At 46.6% G+C, this 16,665-nt stretch overlaps 1 protein-coding gene across 3 annotated transcripts in view; it reads left to right on the plus strand.

The window, feature by feature from the left end:
* GALM (galactose mutarotase) overlaps positions 1-16,665 on the plus strand; it is a 51,043-nt gene that overhangs the window by 18,410 nt on the left and 15,968 nt on the right. For all 3 annotated transcript variants that reach the window (XM_048481706.1, XM_048481697.1, XM_048481687.1), the window contains one exon: positions 6,840-6,994. In XM_048481706.1, the coding sequence (XP_048337663.1) occupies positions 6,840-6,994 (155 nt within the window). The remainder of the gene's footprint in view (positions 1-6,839; positions 6,995-16,665) is intronic.

Consider the following 16,665-nt stretch of genomic DNA (forward strand, 5'->3'; position numbering starts at 1 on the left):
TGTATTTACTATGCTTTCCTTTAATTTGAAACTAGAATGCATGTACTGAGTATATCATTGTTAGCACTCTCAGACTGCAGTGTGTAAACATGCTTCTCTCCAAGGCTTACTCCAAATATGTATTTGAAATGTCATTATTTAGCTCCTGAACACAAAAAGGATATTTATTATTTTGAAATGTTATAGCCTGCCTTTCCATTCATTCGTGGGGGGGGGGGGGTATATAAGTTGAATTATAGTAAGTGGGATAATGTTCTCCCTAAAAGGCCTACTGCTCCTGAAATTCTCGCTGTTCCTTAATAAACAGGTGTTGGATGTGGCCACAAATGCCTTTCCTCTGCTTAGGCAATTGTAGCTTTTGCTGGAGAAGCATTCTGGGTAAACATCCCCATCAGACTACTGTCATGTGTTCAATGCAGGGGTGTCTTTGAAGACAGTTAGGACATTTCAGTTGATATGCAATGCAGCAAACCAAGGAAAGGCAAAAAAGTGACTTAAAAACCTCTATATATTTTACCTGTGCTTTGTTAAGGGGATCTGTAAGATATATATAAAAATAGGTAAAGGTAAAGTTTCCCCTTCAGTCGTGTCCAACCCTGGAGTACCACTGCGAGCAGTGATTTCATAGGCAAGCCTCTTTTGAGGGGTAGTTTTCCATTGCTTTCCTTGGCTATTCTTTACCCCCTAACTATGAACTAGGTACTAATTTACTGGCCAAGAAATGGATGGATGGCTGAGTTGATCATGACCCAGCTGCCAGGATATCTGACCCACAGGGGGCTTGAACTCCTGACTGTGTGAGTGGCAGTGCAAGCACTTAACCACTACACCACGCGGCTACTGTATATAAATATAGACAGGTCTAAAAAATAATAGATACATGTGTCATTAAAGACATATTTTAAAAATGAAATCTGGAAAAATGATAATAACTGTACACATGAAAAAGCAATTAATACATTGATTTATCAGAAACTGCATAAACCCACTGTATAAATCGTTACCTGTTTCTTTATGAGTTCATACTTTAGAACACACACTGTTGGAATCAAAGTTCTTAAACTGAGAAATACAGACTAGTCTCACAGATCTGCATAACTTAAAATTAAATATTGCTAACCTGTATAGTAATGTTGTCAGAAGGTTCCTACAGCAGCTGCTAAATTTCAGAGAAAAGAATACACGGTACAGAGCTTTTATCTTGCATGAATGGTAGCAACTCCAAACTTATATTTAGCCCATAATGGACCAGAGCTTTCAGTCAGAATGTATAGTAAAAATGTGAAGTCTGTAGGACATTGGTTGTGCTTTAAGAAGTGGTGAACCATAGGGACTCCTTCCTTCCTTCCTTCCTTCCTTCCTTCCTTCCTTCCTTCCTTCCTTCCTTCCTTCCTTCCTTCCTTCCTTCCTTCCTTCCTTCCTTCCTTCCTTCCTTCCTTCCTTCCTTCCTTCCTTCCTTCCTTCCTTCCTTCCTTCCTTCCTTCCTTCCTTCCTTCCTTCCTTCCTTCCTTCCTTCCTTCCTTCCTTCCTTCCTTTTGGTATAAGTGTTGCCTTTATGTTCAGCAATGGATATTTTAACTTTCTTCATGGTTTTGCCAACATCTGCCTCATTACAATTTTTTTTAATAATATATAATATAAACAAAGTAAGCAAAACTACACGACCTGAAGTTCTTAAAAGTATTCTGTTTCTTATCAGATTTCTATAATTGAATTTATAAAACTTCTCAAGCAATAACTTTGACTTAAGGTTGTCAATCTTCAGGTAGGGCCTGGAGATTTTGTGAAATTACACCTGATCTCCAAACAGAGGCCAGGTGATGCAGAGAAAAGGGAGAACAGGGGGCTGGTGCCCTGAGCACCACTTTCTGGGAGCACATAGTGTGGCCACACACACCCTGCAACTGTGCCCCGGTCCCGAACTCCCCGTGGCGTTGGAGGCAGGGGTGCAATTGAACTCTGGCTAGCAGGGCTTACACTGCCCCCATCTCTGTGTGGTGTTGGGATGTGGGGCCAGCCAGCTGACCCACCCCCGATCTCCACATGGAGATTGGGAGCAGCAAAGGCCCAAATGATCCTGGCTTCAATGAGACTTAGGTCCAGCTTGGATCTTGATCCAAGTTTTGATAAGGTCAGGATCAGACTGAGCATGGAGGTTGTCCAGCTTTAGGGTTGTATTGTTGGCTCCACCCCCAAGATCCACCTGACCAACATTCAGCTGTGCCCCTGCCTCCAGTTCCAACTGGGTCACAGTTGCAAGGGGGGGCATGGAGCCTAAGGTGGGCCCCGGTTGCTATTTTAGGAAGCTATGCCCCTGCATCCATACATTTTTGGCTATTGTAGCCATCATGTGCAACTTGTTTGTACAAGAAAATCTATTTCAAACAATAGCAGTTGTACAGCAACAGTGTGTAGCCTTGTTTTTTCCTAAGCAGTGAAGTTCTTCTAAGAACCCTGATAATGGGAACAGTTCCTTTCAAATGAAGGAAGTTATAGCCTGTCATATGTCTGTTTACACATTTGCAAGTTCCATGGGTAAGTCAGCTTCAAAGGCATATTACCCTTTAAGAGAAATGTGCACATTAGCTGTTTGATTAGATGTTCTTAAAAACAGTTTTAATAACAGCATTAGAAGGCAACAAACAAAAGAGGTCAGCCTTTTCTTCCCACTACTATTGTTGCTCCTTCCTACTTTAGTATATTTAAGTTTACATCTAAGTAACCTGTTCCATGCTGGTCATGCTGCATCAATTCTAGGTCTCCTTCATTTTTCAGCCAGCACTGTCTGTTTCGTAGTTAAATATTGGGACCAAGATTGTACATGCAGAAGATGATGTGGTAAACTTTTATCTGCACTGTACCACTCTGCACAACAGATAGGGGCTCCCCCCACCCAGCACTTACACATTTAAAATAAAAACTGCTATGCTAAAATTTTCCTCGCTGAATTCTAGATTTCAGTGTGGAGGGGAATTTTTTTTACACAGCTTTTTTTCACAAAGTTGAGCAATTTCCTTATGTTACCCCCTCCCCCCACAACTCTGAAATTGTACAAACAAAACACAAGTATACCATCTTATCTGATGTTTCTCCAGCCTATGTCTCAGTCAGAGATGAAGTGGGAGTGAAGTGCAATTCTAAACCCTAAGACTCCTATTTAATGGGCACTGAGAAATAAGTCTCTGCATTTTTCAAACGTTACACGCATGCTGCCCAATGGATTTGCACATAGGGTTGCCAGCTTCCTTATGGGGCCTACATTTCTCCTGGAATCAGTTTATCTCCAGACTACAGAGATTAATTCTCCTGGAGAAAATGGCAGTTGCAGCCAGCAAACTCTATGGTACACTATAGATTCTAGGTGCAATCCTCCCCAATTCCCCCCACCACAGACACCACCCTCAAATCTTCAGGAATTTCTCAGGCTGGAGTTGGCACCCTGTTGTCACAAGGTTGCTATGTCTTGGATATTTTCCAGGTAGGTTGGAGGATTCCATGAAAATTGGAATTCCATCCATGTAACTGCATTGCAGTTCACATATTGAACAGACGGGTGGGGTAAATTGCTTGAAATGCAGCTGTGAGGAGGTACCAAGGCCAGTACCCCATAAACTACCTATGCAGAATTAGTTAGGAGAAACAGCACTCCACATGGAAATGTGTTGAGAACACAAGAACATAAGCCATGCTGGATCAGACCAAGGCCCATCAAGTTCAGCAGTCTGTGCACACTGTGGCCAAGATGTTTGTTTGTGGGTGTGGCTTAATATGCTCCAAAGGACTGTTGTGATGTTAAAGCATCTTAAGTTTAGGGTTGCCAACTCTAAGCTGAGACATTTCTGGAGACTGGGAGGGAGGGGTTGGAATCTGGGGAGGGTGCCATACAGTCCACCCTTCAAAGTAGTTGTTTTCTTTACAGAAACGAGTCTCTGTTATCTGGAGTTCAGTTGCAATTCTGGGAGATCTACAGGTCCTACCTGGAGATTGGCAACCCTATTTAAGTTCCTCAGAGACAGGCTAGGGTCCAAAAATTGCATAGCAAACAAGATGAATTTTCTTCAATGTCTGATTTGTTGCTTAAGCCTTTAAATAAATTAAACGTTCAAATGGATGTGTTTCTTTCTCCAGATGGCTTTGTATCAACAAATCTGTAAGTGGACTTCCAATCAGAGAGGATGAAATTTCTCTGGAAACAGAAATATCTAATATTCTTTAGGCTGCAATTTTCTGTTCCCAACTGGTATTGTTTCCAGTCAGCATTTCCCAAGTTCTTCCTCCACAATCAGAACATCCAAACAGTCCAGAAGGGGAATTACGTAACCTCTGCCTATCTGCTGTTGAATGCCTCCGAGAACAGGCTATTCCTGTGAAAAATCTGGAGCTGAACTTGCACTAATTGCTCTTCTTGTTAACAGCCAGTCCTTTGTAATTCTCCCCCTCCTGTTTCCACTGCAGAAAGGAAGCAATTGTCTTCCGCATGGGGCCTGTGCGCAGCAGTAGGGGAAAAAACCCAGTTGGCTCTTTTCCCAGAGAGGCAGGGCAAGCCTATTGAGATTAGATTATACTACTTCAATATGGATGTAGTGCTATTTGTAACGATCGTTCTTGGGAAAAACATCCAAGAGCGGTTGTTATAATTAGCATGCCAAAGGCTGTTTGCTTGTGATCTTCTATTAAGCTGTGAAATCTATGAACTTCTTGGATCTGCCAACATAATTGTAAATGGTACACAAATCTTGTTCTAAGTTTTATTTCTTTTTTAAAATTCCACTTTTCATTATTGCTGGCAAAATGGCTAGTAACCAAGATGATAAATGCAAGAGTTTTACTGTATAATGTAAAATATTTACCTAATTTTAATAGATGGGATGGATCATCTATGCAGTTGTATGTCTTAGAAATAACAAGCAAAGGCCTGGCAAAATAGAAGCAGATTCAGAATCTTCCTAAAAAGGCTGCTGGAATGACTCTTATATATCTATTTATTCAGATTTGATTATTTCCCTGTTCTTGAAAATATGCTCACTATTTCCTGATAAGGATGACTTCCCCCTGCCAGATGGTAATGCATGCCAATGTACATTTTTAGAATGTTCTTGATGGATGGAAACGTAATACTCTACTTCCATCTGGCTACTTGAATATCATATCCGTGTTTTAGGGCCCATTTATTTATTTGTTTGTTTTTAAAACAGAGCCACCTTTCTACCTTTCGACTCTCAAGGTGGCTTTCAATTTAAATAAAGCAGCAGTTATGAAACACATAAAGGACGATAGTTTAAAAATTCAGTTACCTCCAAGCCTACTTAAACTGAGAGCTATGAGAACTGCCTTGCTGCATCAATTTGTCCACCAGGCAGTAGCTTTGCATGAAGTTCCTGCCCACCGACGCCCAAGACCTGGCCACCCTCAGGCCAAAATTCTGGTACCATTTGAGATAACCTTACTGGACCAGACTGCAGAGTAGAGGGAAGGAGCTTTTGTTCGAATGAAAAAAGGCTATCTTTCATTTTCTATCCCATACTCATCCCATTTAGAAATGTTTACCTCCCCCTTCCCCTGCTGCAAAGTGTTAGAAACAAAAGCTACAAAGCAATTTTTTCTTGCACCAGGGGGTGGGGGGCCTTTTGTTATGACAGCTTAAATAGCAATGAAAAAAAATGAACAAGAAACAAGCAGCAGTTATTGTTGAAAAACCAAGTCCATCTATCTGATGAACCGTCTTAAAAGATGTTCTCTGGCTCAGACTTAGATGTTTGTGCTTGATGTTACATAGTTTGTCCTAAGCCCTCACTTTCATATGCAATATTGCAGTAATTCTTAACAATATCCCTACAAGGTAAGCTAATAAACCCCTAACCTTATCATGTGCAGTCAAGGTGGCTTCAACAGCAGGTGATAAAATTCTACAGTCGGCACACCTTTGGTGCAAATTGGTATAATGTAGTGAATAGAGTGCTGGGCATGAATGAGAAAGACCTGTTTTCTTATTCCCCTAGCTATGTGAAATTTATTAGGGTCTTAGGACAGCCACTTTCTCAGCCTAATCTGTCTAATAGAGTTGTTAGGTTTAAGCATGATAACTTCACATGTGCCAACTATGAGCCTGTTAGAGGATACTTAGGATGTAAATTTGATTTGATTTATTAGATTTACAACCTCCCATTTCTGGGCAAGGCCGGATTCAGGGCGGCTTGCAGTAAAATTAAAAATCAACACCAATAGCATAAAAATAATAGTTTAACATTAAAACCTAACATTTTGGTGCACTTTGTAAAAATCTAGCTTAACAATTCAATTCATATGAATATGAAGAATATCTCAAAATTATAATAAGAGGATAGTGTGCGTTTCCTATGAGTGAACATCCTCAAAAGACAAAAACAACCCTCTTTGCAGCACAGATATGCAAGCCATTCTCTTTGTGGTCCCAATGACTTTGTATTGTGAGCATCCTAGTGCAATTAGGGTATGAGTAAATGTCCTTGCATTTTGTGATATAAGTCATACAAATTAACAATTTTCTTAATTTTCAAATTTTTTGAATTTTCTTGATGTGCTTTTAGAGGTCTGTGTACACATGTCCAGTCTGTATGTATGAACGCCTTTCTGCCACTGAAATGAATGGAGGGGCACTTGAATGTAAGAGCCCAGGTGTACTTTGGAGCCCCTGGTCTGTTCCTGGAAGTGAATGCTGTTTCCATAAAGGATTGTTCATAGCTGAACTATAGGTGTGAAGGGGATATTCCTTTTTTAAAAGAAACCTTTTCCTAGCTTTATACTCTGAAATGTAAACAATTGTAAAACATTTACATTCCCTCTAATTTTATTTTGTTCAGGATACATCAAGAAACACCCCTATTTTGGAGCTGTTATAGGACGAGTCTCAAATAGAATTGCTCAAGGGAAATTTGTGGTGGAAGGAAAGGAGTATCACTTGGCCATCAACAATGGACCCAACAGTTTGCATGGTGGACTAAAAGGATTTGACAAGGTTAATGTGCTCATGGTCGAACTGGCAGGTAGCACTATACTAAAGCAGAGGGTTGGATCCTTTTGTTCAGTTTCACCAATAGCGGAGGAAGGCTCTGCCATCAGTGGAATCGAATAATTGGATCCAACTCAAAGTCTGTCAGTGCAAATTAGCCTTTCATATTACTTGTCTTATTTATGCACACTCAGGATATGCTTATTTATTTAAAAAGGCTGCCACATCTGATATCTAGATGGCTTGCAATCAAGGACACAAAACCATTTGAATACACTTCAGCCAAAATGTTCCCCACATTTAAAATCACACAGTAGCAGGAATCACATACTTATTTGAAGGCTAATCTAACTTGAAATTTTACACTGCTTATCAAATATCTGCAGGGATAAACTGCAACATGTGCCTGTAATAACAAATCCCATGGTAATGGTGCCACCACAGAGAAAACTCTGCTGAGAAAGGACTGTTGAGCACAGGCCACCTTAGATCTATAAAATTGATGGGATCATAATGGGGAGTTGGGAGGCATTCTTAAAAGTATGCAGACCTGTAGTCGACCCACGCGGTCAGCGTAAGAACGAGACGAGACGCGGAGATAACATCTGGTGGAGATCGCCAACAGCGGGAGACCGGAGGTCCGTGTCCCTAGCGAGTCTCTCGTCTGCCGGTTCCTGGCACCTTTTATTGTTACTCTCTCGTGTAGGAGGGAGGACCGGGGGGAGTTCCGGGAGAACGGGAGACGGGAGGTCGGGAGATCATCATGTGATGCATGATCTCATCTGGCTACGTGCGGAGAGGAGCATGGCGTCTGAGCCTAATCCTCCCCTGCGCGCAAGACCCTTGTCCCTCGCACGCCCAGTGGTGGAGTCAGACAGTTCATGACCCGTGACTCATGGGGGGGATGAGGAGTGGGGGTGCGATGCGACCGGCAAGGCCGCAGGTCCGGTGGCGTCCCAACGTTCTACTACGGCGCTGCTGGATCAGCAGTGCATTACTACATCTCCTCCTTTTTTACATTTTAGAAAAAGGGGGCCAGAAGCGCTAAGAGGCGATTTAAAGGGGCGCTTGTCTCCTCCAGCTGTCGGTCAAGCTGACCAAGCTGCTTGTGTAACATTAGAACTTGGCTGCGGGGTAAAGGAAATTCGAGGGCTTCTTACACACGTTACAGGCAATATTAGACGCGCATTGAGCAGAAGCAAAGATCCGATAATAAGGCACACAATTAAACCAATGCAGAGCTGTACAATAGCACTCAACCATCCTCCCGGCAGCCAGCTCCAGAGGGCTGACCACCAATGGGGCAAAACATCATACTTCAGATTAGATACAACTTCTTGCAGCTCCGCTTTCATGTGAATTAACTGGGAATTATCAGAAAGATTAAAACAACACATATTATGTACATTCTCACAGCCTTGGTGGTGTAACAACAACAAGTAATCCAATAGCTGCGATTATCTAGGGTAAACGCTTGGCGAAGTTCCTGCTGCTTTCGGAGGCCAGGGCGTCCAGAGCGGTGGAGGTGGAGTTGATGGACAAAGGGCACAGGCCAGCCCGGCCAATAGTCTTAGCATTGTAAGAAGCGAGTCCGGGGACTCCCACTAGGGAAGTTAGGGAGGCGGAACTCTGCTTGAGAGCTGACCGTGGCCTCCGACAGGAAGTCGAAAGGCAGAAGCGGGCGGCGGCGGCGGCGTCAGGCTCCCAGGAGGTGGAGCCTGGGGTAGGACTGATGGTAGAGGCTGACTAAGGCAACAAAGAGTTCCAGTGAGGAGAGTCGGGCGGGAATGTAATTAAAGCGTTCTCTCCCGCGGGTCCAGAACCAGCCCTGGGGGGGGAGCAGGATGTTTCCGAACATGGGGGGAATGTCCTCCGTGTGTGTGCAGTTCCAATTGGCCGAGCCGATGAATGGGCCCAGGTAGGTTCCCCGCTCTGCGCCGGTGATGCGAGCGCAGAGTGTTAGATTCGTGGTTAGCGACAGTCTTGGTGACAAGAGAAGCGCCCGGCCAGGAGGAGTTTGGAGCTGACAGGTCCCCAGTCGGCGCTCATAGAGTACCTGATGGATGAGGCATTCATGAAGGGGCTTAGCCCAGACTCCGCTAGGAAGTCTCCGGGCGCTTGCAGGCGAGGAGCAGGCAGGAGCTTAGCAGGCTCCCGACTCCCTAGGTACTGGCCCAGGCAGAAGGATGAGGCGTTGGCAGCTGGCAGCAAACTGCTCCCAGATGTTGGTCTGGTGGCTTCGTCAGGCCAGGGGTGGCCGATGCATACATGGCAGGAGGCAGTAGAGCAGGCAAAGGATGGTGGTTGCTGAGTTGGCAGTAATGATTGCAAGGAGGCGGCACAGGGTTCTCGGGTGTCTCGGGGTGGTCTTGCTGGCGCGGCAACTCTAGGAGCTTGGTTGGTGGTAGCCTTGGCGTCTCCCCAGGTCATTCGGGTCTTTAGGCTGGCGGCGGCGTTCCTGTTGAGATCGCTGGGCGGGATCCTCTAGAGAGATGCGTTCCATCTCCGGGATGGGGTTGGTTTCCTCCTGGCGCCATTCCATGGGTTGGCCTGTCATGGCGAGTTGGAGTCCACAGGGACCTGTAGGAAGAGGACTGAAACACACCTTTTCCCAGGTTACGGGGGGGGGCGAGTCCCGCCAGGCTCAGTTTAGAGCGGATGGCGGGAGATTGGGATCGAGGATTTAGTGTTTAGAATTTAGTATAAGAAGGAAGAAGGCTTGTTTTGCAGCCTGTGAAGGTTGCTTTTAACGCAATCCTCCTGGGGGCGCCTACTCCTCTTTCTTTGGGTTGTTTGACAGGGAGGGCAGGAGGTGGCGACCCTGGTGGGAAGTGGCTTCAGAGGCGTCATCAGGGTGCGTCAAGGCGAGGGTCCGAGCCTCGAGGGGAGAGGGAGCAGGCGGGTCCTGGGGATTGTGGGTATGCATGCTTAATCAGCAACACAAAGGGGCTTTGGAAGCACCTTTTGGGGGGATAGATTGCATCGAGGGAATGAAGCAATCAGGCAATTAGAGGCAAATTCCTCGCACACACAAAGGAAAAAGAGGGGGGGGGTTCTTTGCAAGGGAGTTGTACTTACCGTGACCTTGGTGGCTAATGCAGGAAGCTGGATGGTGCTAAAATTTTGTGATCGAATTATCTTGGGGAATTGCAGCCCTTGAGACCGCTCCTTAAAGGCGGTTTTGGCTGAGCCTGGCCTTTAACATGGTACTGATAAAGTTGCCAGGCTGGGCAGCTTCTATAACCAGCAGGTTTTGGTATTAGCGGCATAATGGCGGCCAGCCCTTTTTAAACTGGGGCCTGTCCTGACAGTGCTGCGGTATCAGAGACCTTGTGAATTTTAATCCAGGGAGGGCCAGTCAGCCAATTGGCCCTCCCACCTCTACTGGTTGAAAAACAGAAAGAGAAAGGGAGGGGAGAGGGAAACAGTTTCCTTACGGAGATAGAGAGTGAACTTCTGAGGTCACAGTTGGGATCAGTGATCCGTGATGGCCTTACCCATCCCAGACCAGAGTCGTTTTGACCTGACTCATGAGGTCCCTTCCCCAGAGATTGACGTGGATGTCTAAAATGATGGGGCGGACTGTGAGCTGCCGCTCGAGCCCTGGGCTGTTGACCGTGAGCGGGCGGATGCTCCGTCTTGCGGTTTGTCTCCCCACCCCAGATGTGCGGGCAAGCCTCGGTCCAGGCCACTGGGTGGGGCCACTTTCGGCTGCCCTGATAGCCAAACGGTAACATCAGCGCCCGGTGTCCACCAGGCCCTTGAACTTACATCCTTCTATGAGCTCCAGGTATGGCGGGGAGCTCCCGATAAGCGTCTCCACCCTTTCACGGCGACGGTGGTGTGAAGGCTCATCCATGTTGGCTGCTGGGGCTCAGTAGCCTTTATTGGGGTCGGACAGCGAACTGGCAGCGCATGGGGCAAGAAGGATCAGCTGAGCGCAGCTGGCTCCGGCAGGCAACTCCTGTGGGATGTTTGTCCAGACCTGGAGATGGATGGGTCCCTTGGTGCGTGGAGTCGATCACTCCGGGGACGATGAACAGTCCCTGTTCAGCGGCAGAGGCCTTTGGCAGCACCAGCCCAATAGTCCCGGTAGGGATAGGCTGCGTCATACTGGGTTAGGCGTGAGAACCTCGTGGGGGAACTTAAAGGAGATGGGCTGAGTGCATGCGAGCGAGATGCCACGAGAGGGGGGTGGTTTGGGCAGGGGCCTTGGTGTTTGGGTCTGCTCTAGTACTCTCCTCCCTTGGTCCTGGGCTGGGGAGGCGCCCGGGCGGGAGTTTCCCGACGGGCAGTCGTCTCTCCAGTGGAAGCCCTTCTGGCAGCGTGGGCACCGGGTTTTTGGTGGCCTTCTCCTCCTGGGGGAGGACCCTCCTCCATCGGGGTTGTAGGCCCCCCCCACCGGGCTGCCTACACTCCCTTCGGAAGTGTCCGGATCTGCCGCAGTTAAAGCAGTCATCCTGAGACTGCCTCCCGCCGGTGGAGAGTGCTGCGGCGGAGGAGGCTAACTTAGTGGGCGGAGGATCCGATGTCCTAGCAAGCCTTTAGCATGTCGGCCAGTTCAGGATTTTTGCCCAGGCCCGTGATCGCCCTGCGGCACTCCGTGGAGGCGTTCTCTTTTGCGGTGTTTATGAGGAGCTTCGTTTGGAGCCTCCCTAGCTATCTACCTGCCTCTTGGCTTCCTGGAGCCTGTTCACAAACTTCGGCATAGGGCTCTTGGGGTTTTTGCCGGATGGGAGGAGAAACTCTGGGTTGGCTGGCAGGCGTTTGGGGACCTTAACAAATGCCTTATAGAAAGCGCACTCAGGCGACCGTAAAGGGGTGGCCTCAGGCAGGACACAATCTGATGCGTTGGGGTTGGCGAAGGCATCAAAACCGTAAAGCTGGCGGCTGTGTGGCGCCGCCAGAGGTGGCTGCTCTGTTGAAGCACTGCTGGCGGAACTTCGCTTTCCCCAGACCACAAATTGTGCAGGGCTCAGGAGCATGCGAAGGTGGTCTTCCAGTCGATCTGGAACCATTAGGTGGTTCCCTTGCGATGGCCTCCAGCATGCCTCTCACGTAGGGGCTAGTGACTCCTACGTCCCGCATTGCTTTGCGGAGCTCAGTGAGGATGTTATAGTTTAAAGGGCGGTTTTCGACAACCAGCCGAATGGCGCCACCCTCCCCTCAGTATCTGTGAAGTGGACGGGCACAATGCAAGAATCTCGGCATCGTCTTCCCGTCAGGGTTTCTTTCTTCTGCAGATCGTGGCTAATACGTTCTGGACGAGAGTTTGAAACCAGCGCCATTACGTGGCGCTGACGGAGGTCAGTGGCTTGGAAAATGAAGGCGGAACAAGGGGAGGCTGACTGGGCCGCTGGAGAGTTTGAATTGGGTGAAGGAGGGGGGGGGCAGAAGGAGGACGAGGCGTCCAATTTAGTGGATAGAGAAAATTCCGGGGTTGAAATTGAAGGTGAAAGATCGAAAGGAGGCCTACAGCAAGGGAGCCGTAGGTCTGCAGGCTGATGGCGACAAAACATTGTCTCCACGTCAGTAGCAGCGACATCGGCGCGCGAGGCTCTGTGCGAAGAGTGCGCCCGATGTTTTCCCAGTCCTTAAGATTCAATGTCCCCCCTCTGGGTACCATGGACACTGAGCTTCAATCTCCTCAACCAATTTGCCCAGCTCCTTCTCTTCTGGGGACCCTGCCGCATTTCATGCTGCGCTTTCAGTTCGTCAGCGTGCTTGTCCTTAAGCCCTGCTTTTGCAAGCTCCCATACTCACCGGTGTTCCGTCGGACGAGAGAGTGTCCTAGGACGCGTGTCTCTGGATGCGCCCGATCCAGAGGACAGGCGATACCGAAGCGGTGGTCCCTGGATGCGCCGATCCGAGCGGACTTCGGTATATGACCCTTCCCCAGGCGACGGTGAGCAGGGTGGAGGTTCGAGGATTCCCGGGTTTCGGCACCAGCTTGTAGGCGACCCACGCGGTCAGCGTAAGAACGAGGCGAGACGCGGAGATAACAGCTGGTGGAGATCGCCAGCAGCGGGAGACCGGAGGAGTCCATGTCCCTAAGCGAGTCTCTCGTCTGCCGGTTCCTGGCACCTTTATTGTTACTCTCAGGGCGTGTAGGAGAGGACTGGGAGTTCCGGGAGAACGGGAGACGGGAGGTCGGGAGATCATCATGTGATGCATGATCTCATCTGGCTACGTGCGGAGAGGAGCATACGCGTCTGAGCCTAATCCTCACCTGGGGGCAAGACCATTGTCCCTGCGCCCGGTGATTGAGTCAGACAGTTCATGACCCGTGACTCATGGGGGGATGAGGAGTGGGGGTGCGATGCGACCAGCAAGGCCGCAGGTCCGTTGGCGTCCCAACGTTCTACTACGGCGCTGCTGGATCAGCAGTGCATTACTACACAGACCTAAGCAAGTTAGAGCATGTTTTAGTACAGGGCAAGGATAGAACAGCCAGTTAGATTATCTTATTAGAAACAGAGGTACAGGGGAACAACAAACACATCATGGAAACATTTGTGGGGAGCCACTCTGAAACTATTTTTGAAAATTGTGTCCTTTAAGCTTCCTGTCTTAACTAACTTCTAGTTTGCCCTTATGATGAGACCAGTCCTCTTTAACCTGTGTTCTAAGGCAATGGTGAGTTTGGACAGGAAATGCATCTAAATGGCGTGGATATCTTGGTTGTCTTTTTGTAGAACTTTTAAACTGGTTGATGTAACAAACAATATGGTTTCCGTGCATTCTGACCGCATCAAAGCTAGCATCTGATATATGATTGTGGTTTTTGACCAGGATTCAGCATTCTGTCCTACTAATATTCATTTGTTTACCTCTTTGAGTTCTGTTCTATTCAAAGCATCCAAATGCATCCACTGTTGCGTTACTTTTACCTTAAATTTAACTGTCCAATACAGTCACATTATCTAACATAGAATTTCAAGAACCAGCATGGTGTAGTGGTTGAGATGCCAGACTAGATCAAATCCCTACTCGCATCATGGAAGCTTGCTGGGTGACCTTAAGCCAGTCTCATACCCTCAGCCCTGACCCTGGCTTTTATTTGGATGGGAGACCTCCAAAGAAAACCAGTGTTGTATTGTGGAGGCAGGCAATGTGGAGGCAGCAGCAGAAGGCCATTGCTTTCACATCCTGCATGTGAGCTCCCAAAGGCACCTGGTGGGCCACTGCGAGTAGCAGAGTGCTGGACTAGGTGGACTCTGGTCTGATCCAGCAGGCTCTTTCTTATGTTCTTAATGGCAAACCACCTCTGAATGTCTTTTGCCTTGTAAATCCTATGTGGTTGCCATAAGTTAACTGTGATCTGAGGTCAAACAACCCCCTCATAATTTTAATGAATTGTTTAATAACATGATTAAGATCTTAATTTTGTTAACTAATTAAAATATATTACTTTAAAAGTTGAAATGTGCTTGGTAGTAATTTTAATAATTTATCTTTAGATTGCTGATTACATGAACACACTTGAGCATGCATTCCAGCATACACAAATACTCTGAATTTATGAGGCTCTTTGAAATTTTTTCAGACCTGTGCCTCTGAGAGAGTACCAGGTCTTGCCAATCAGGATTACAAACAACAATATCTGTTTATTTATAAAATGTATGTGCTGTCTCTCCAGAGACCTGCTCAAAAGAACCCTCAAAATAAAAACTAAGGAATGAAATCATTAAAAAGTAAGAATAGTCAACATTAAAACAAGCCAAGGGCATTAAAAATGTGAACTATCGGAAGCCTAAAATGATATTACTAAAAAAGTCCTCAGGCTAAAAGCAGACAATAAAAATTCTGATGAAGAAGGAACTTCTTGGTTAATATGGTAAAAATAAATGTTTTGGCTTGGCTCCTGAAGTATAGTAAAATAGGAACCAGGCAATCCTCGCAGGGTGGTGGTGGTACTTTATAGGAATGGTGCCACCCCTGAAAAAACCTCATATTTGGTTGCTAATGTTATGCTTACTGATTGACAGTATTTATCATTCTTGCTATTCACTTTAAGTCCCTGTAAGAAAGGCAGACTGTAAATTAAAATGATGATGGTGAGCATAAGAATAATGTAAAAATGCATGCCTGACCTCTACAGACAGGAGCACAGAGAACATGGCTTTGAAGTCAGATCTTAACTGGGTTGGTTGAACTGTAAAGGGTAGCCATTTTAAAGGCAAAAAAGCAGTTTGAACTATGCCTGCAAATGGGTTTAGACCATGGGGCCAAGGGATATCAGTTACAATTAATCTACTGAAGAACTGCCTTTCTCTGTGAGTGTACTAGTCTGTTCCATGGCACAGCTAGGCTTGTTTCTCTGATTTTCAGTATAAAATACCTGTGTGGTAGTATCATGGTGGCATTGCTTATGTCTTACACACACACTGTATTGTAGAAGAAAACTTCCATATTCTGACATTATATATAGACACATTCAGGCTATTCAACCATCTCTCAAAAAGCAGTGCAGCCACAGTAGATATTTTTACATGTAGATCATTTAGCCATAGTTTTAAATCTAGGATGGAGAAGAAAAGCCATGCTAGAGCTACTGTTTGAAATTCTGGGCACAGGAAAGGAGTATTGTGAAAGGTGACTGTTTTCCCTGCTCCAATAATAAAGGGGAAAACTATGCAGCAGCCCCAGCTTGCATTGATCATTGCCCATTTGGTCCCTTTCCCATCACAGGTTCTATTGGTTTTGGTTGCTTTGGGGGAATTTCCTGGTTTCATCTCCAGCAGCCTCCCACTAACTTTAGGCTCTTTCCCAAATCTACTGTCAGCAGCAAAACCAATTGAGATACCAGGGGTCTTCCCTGTCACGAACCATTAAAATGTGCCAACTATTCTTGCTTCCCAAGTATGCCCTCCTATATGCTCTAGTCTTTCCTACCAAGAACCTTTATTTTATTTATTTATTTATTTATTTATTTCTTAAATTTATATACCGCCCGATCCCCGAAGGGCTCCGGGCGGTGGACAATGATATCCAAACATCAATAGGAGCAATCACAAAAATATAAATACACAGGCTCCATCATAGAATAACTTAAAATTGCGCCAGAAACAGCGAACCCACAATACATAGTAACATGCTACCAGAATAAAGATTAAAAGCACACAACAAAGAGGTGTCCGGACCACCAATTTAAAAACCTACACCCCATGGGGGCGTTAGAGGCCCCTCAATATGGGGAGGACCCTGATGGAACCCAGGCGCCAAACATGGAGCAACAGCTGAAGGGGGGGCACCAATCAGCAGCTAAGACACTCCAAAGGCCAGGGGTGGGAAACAACTTACAGTGCTTACAGGCCTCTGCGGAACTCACCCAAGTCCACTTGGAGGAATTGCCCGGACAGATGGAGGAAGGGTGAATTTCCCTTACCAGGCCGGGAGACCAGTGCTCAGTAAAAGGTCCTGGCCCGCGTGATGAGGCCAGCCACATCATAAGAGGGGCGGGGACCACCAGTTGGAACATTATGGGTGATCACCGGTCCCGAGAAGGCTCTGAGGGTCCCAGGCTGCGCCTCTTTAAGAGCGCTTAAAGGTCAGAAACCCCACACCCATTGAAGATGATTCGGAATTCAACTGGAAGCCAAATGCAGCTGCCATTTGGAACACAGGTTGAAGCGATGTGTGTTCTCTGAAGGCCCATACCTATTGAGCAGGCGTGC

This window comes from Sphaerodactylus townsendi, linkage group LG01 (assembly GCF_021028975.2).
Source record: "Sphaerodactylus townsendi isolate TG3544 linkage group LG01, MPM_Stown_v2.3, whole genome shotgun sequence".
NCBI classification, from domain to species: domain Eukaryota; kingdom Metazoa; phylum Chordata; class Lepidosauria; order Squamata; family Sphaerodactylidae; genus Sphaerodactylus; species Sphaerodactylus townsendi.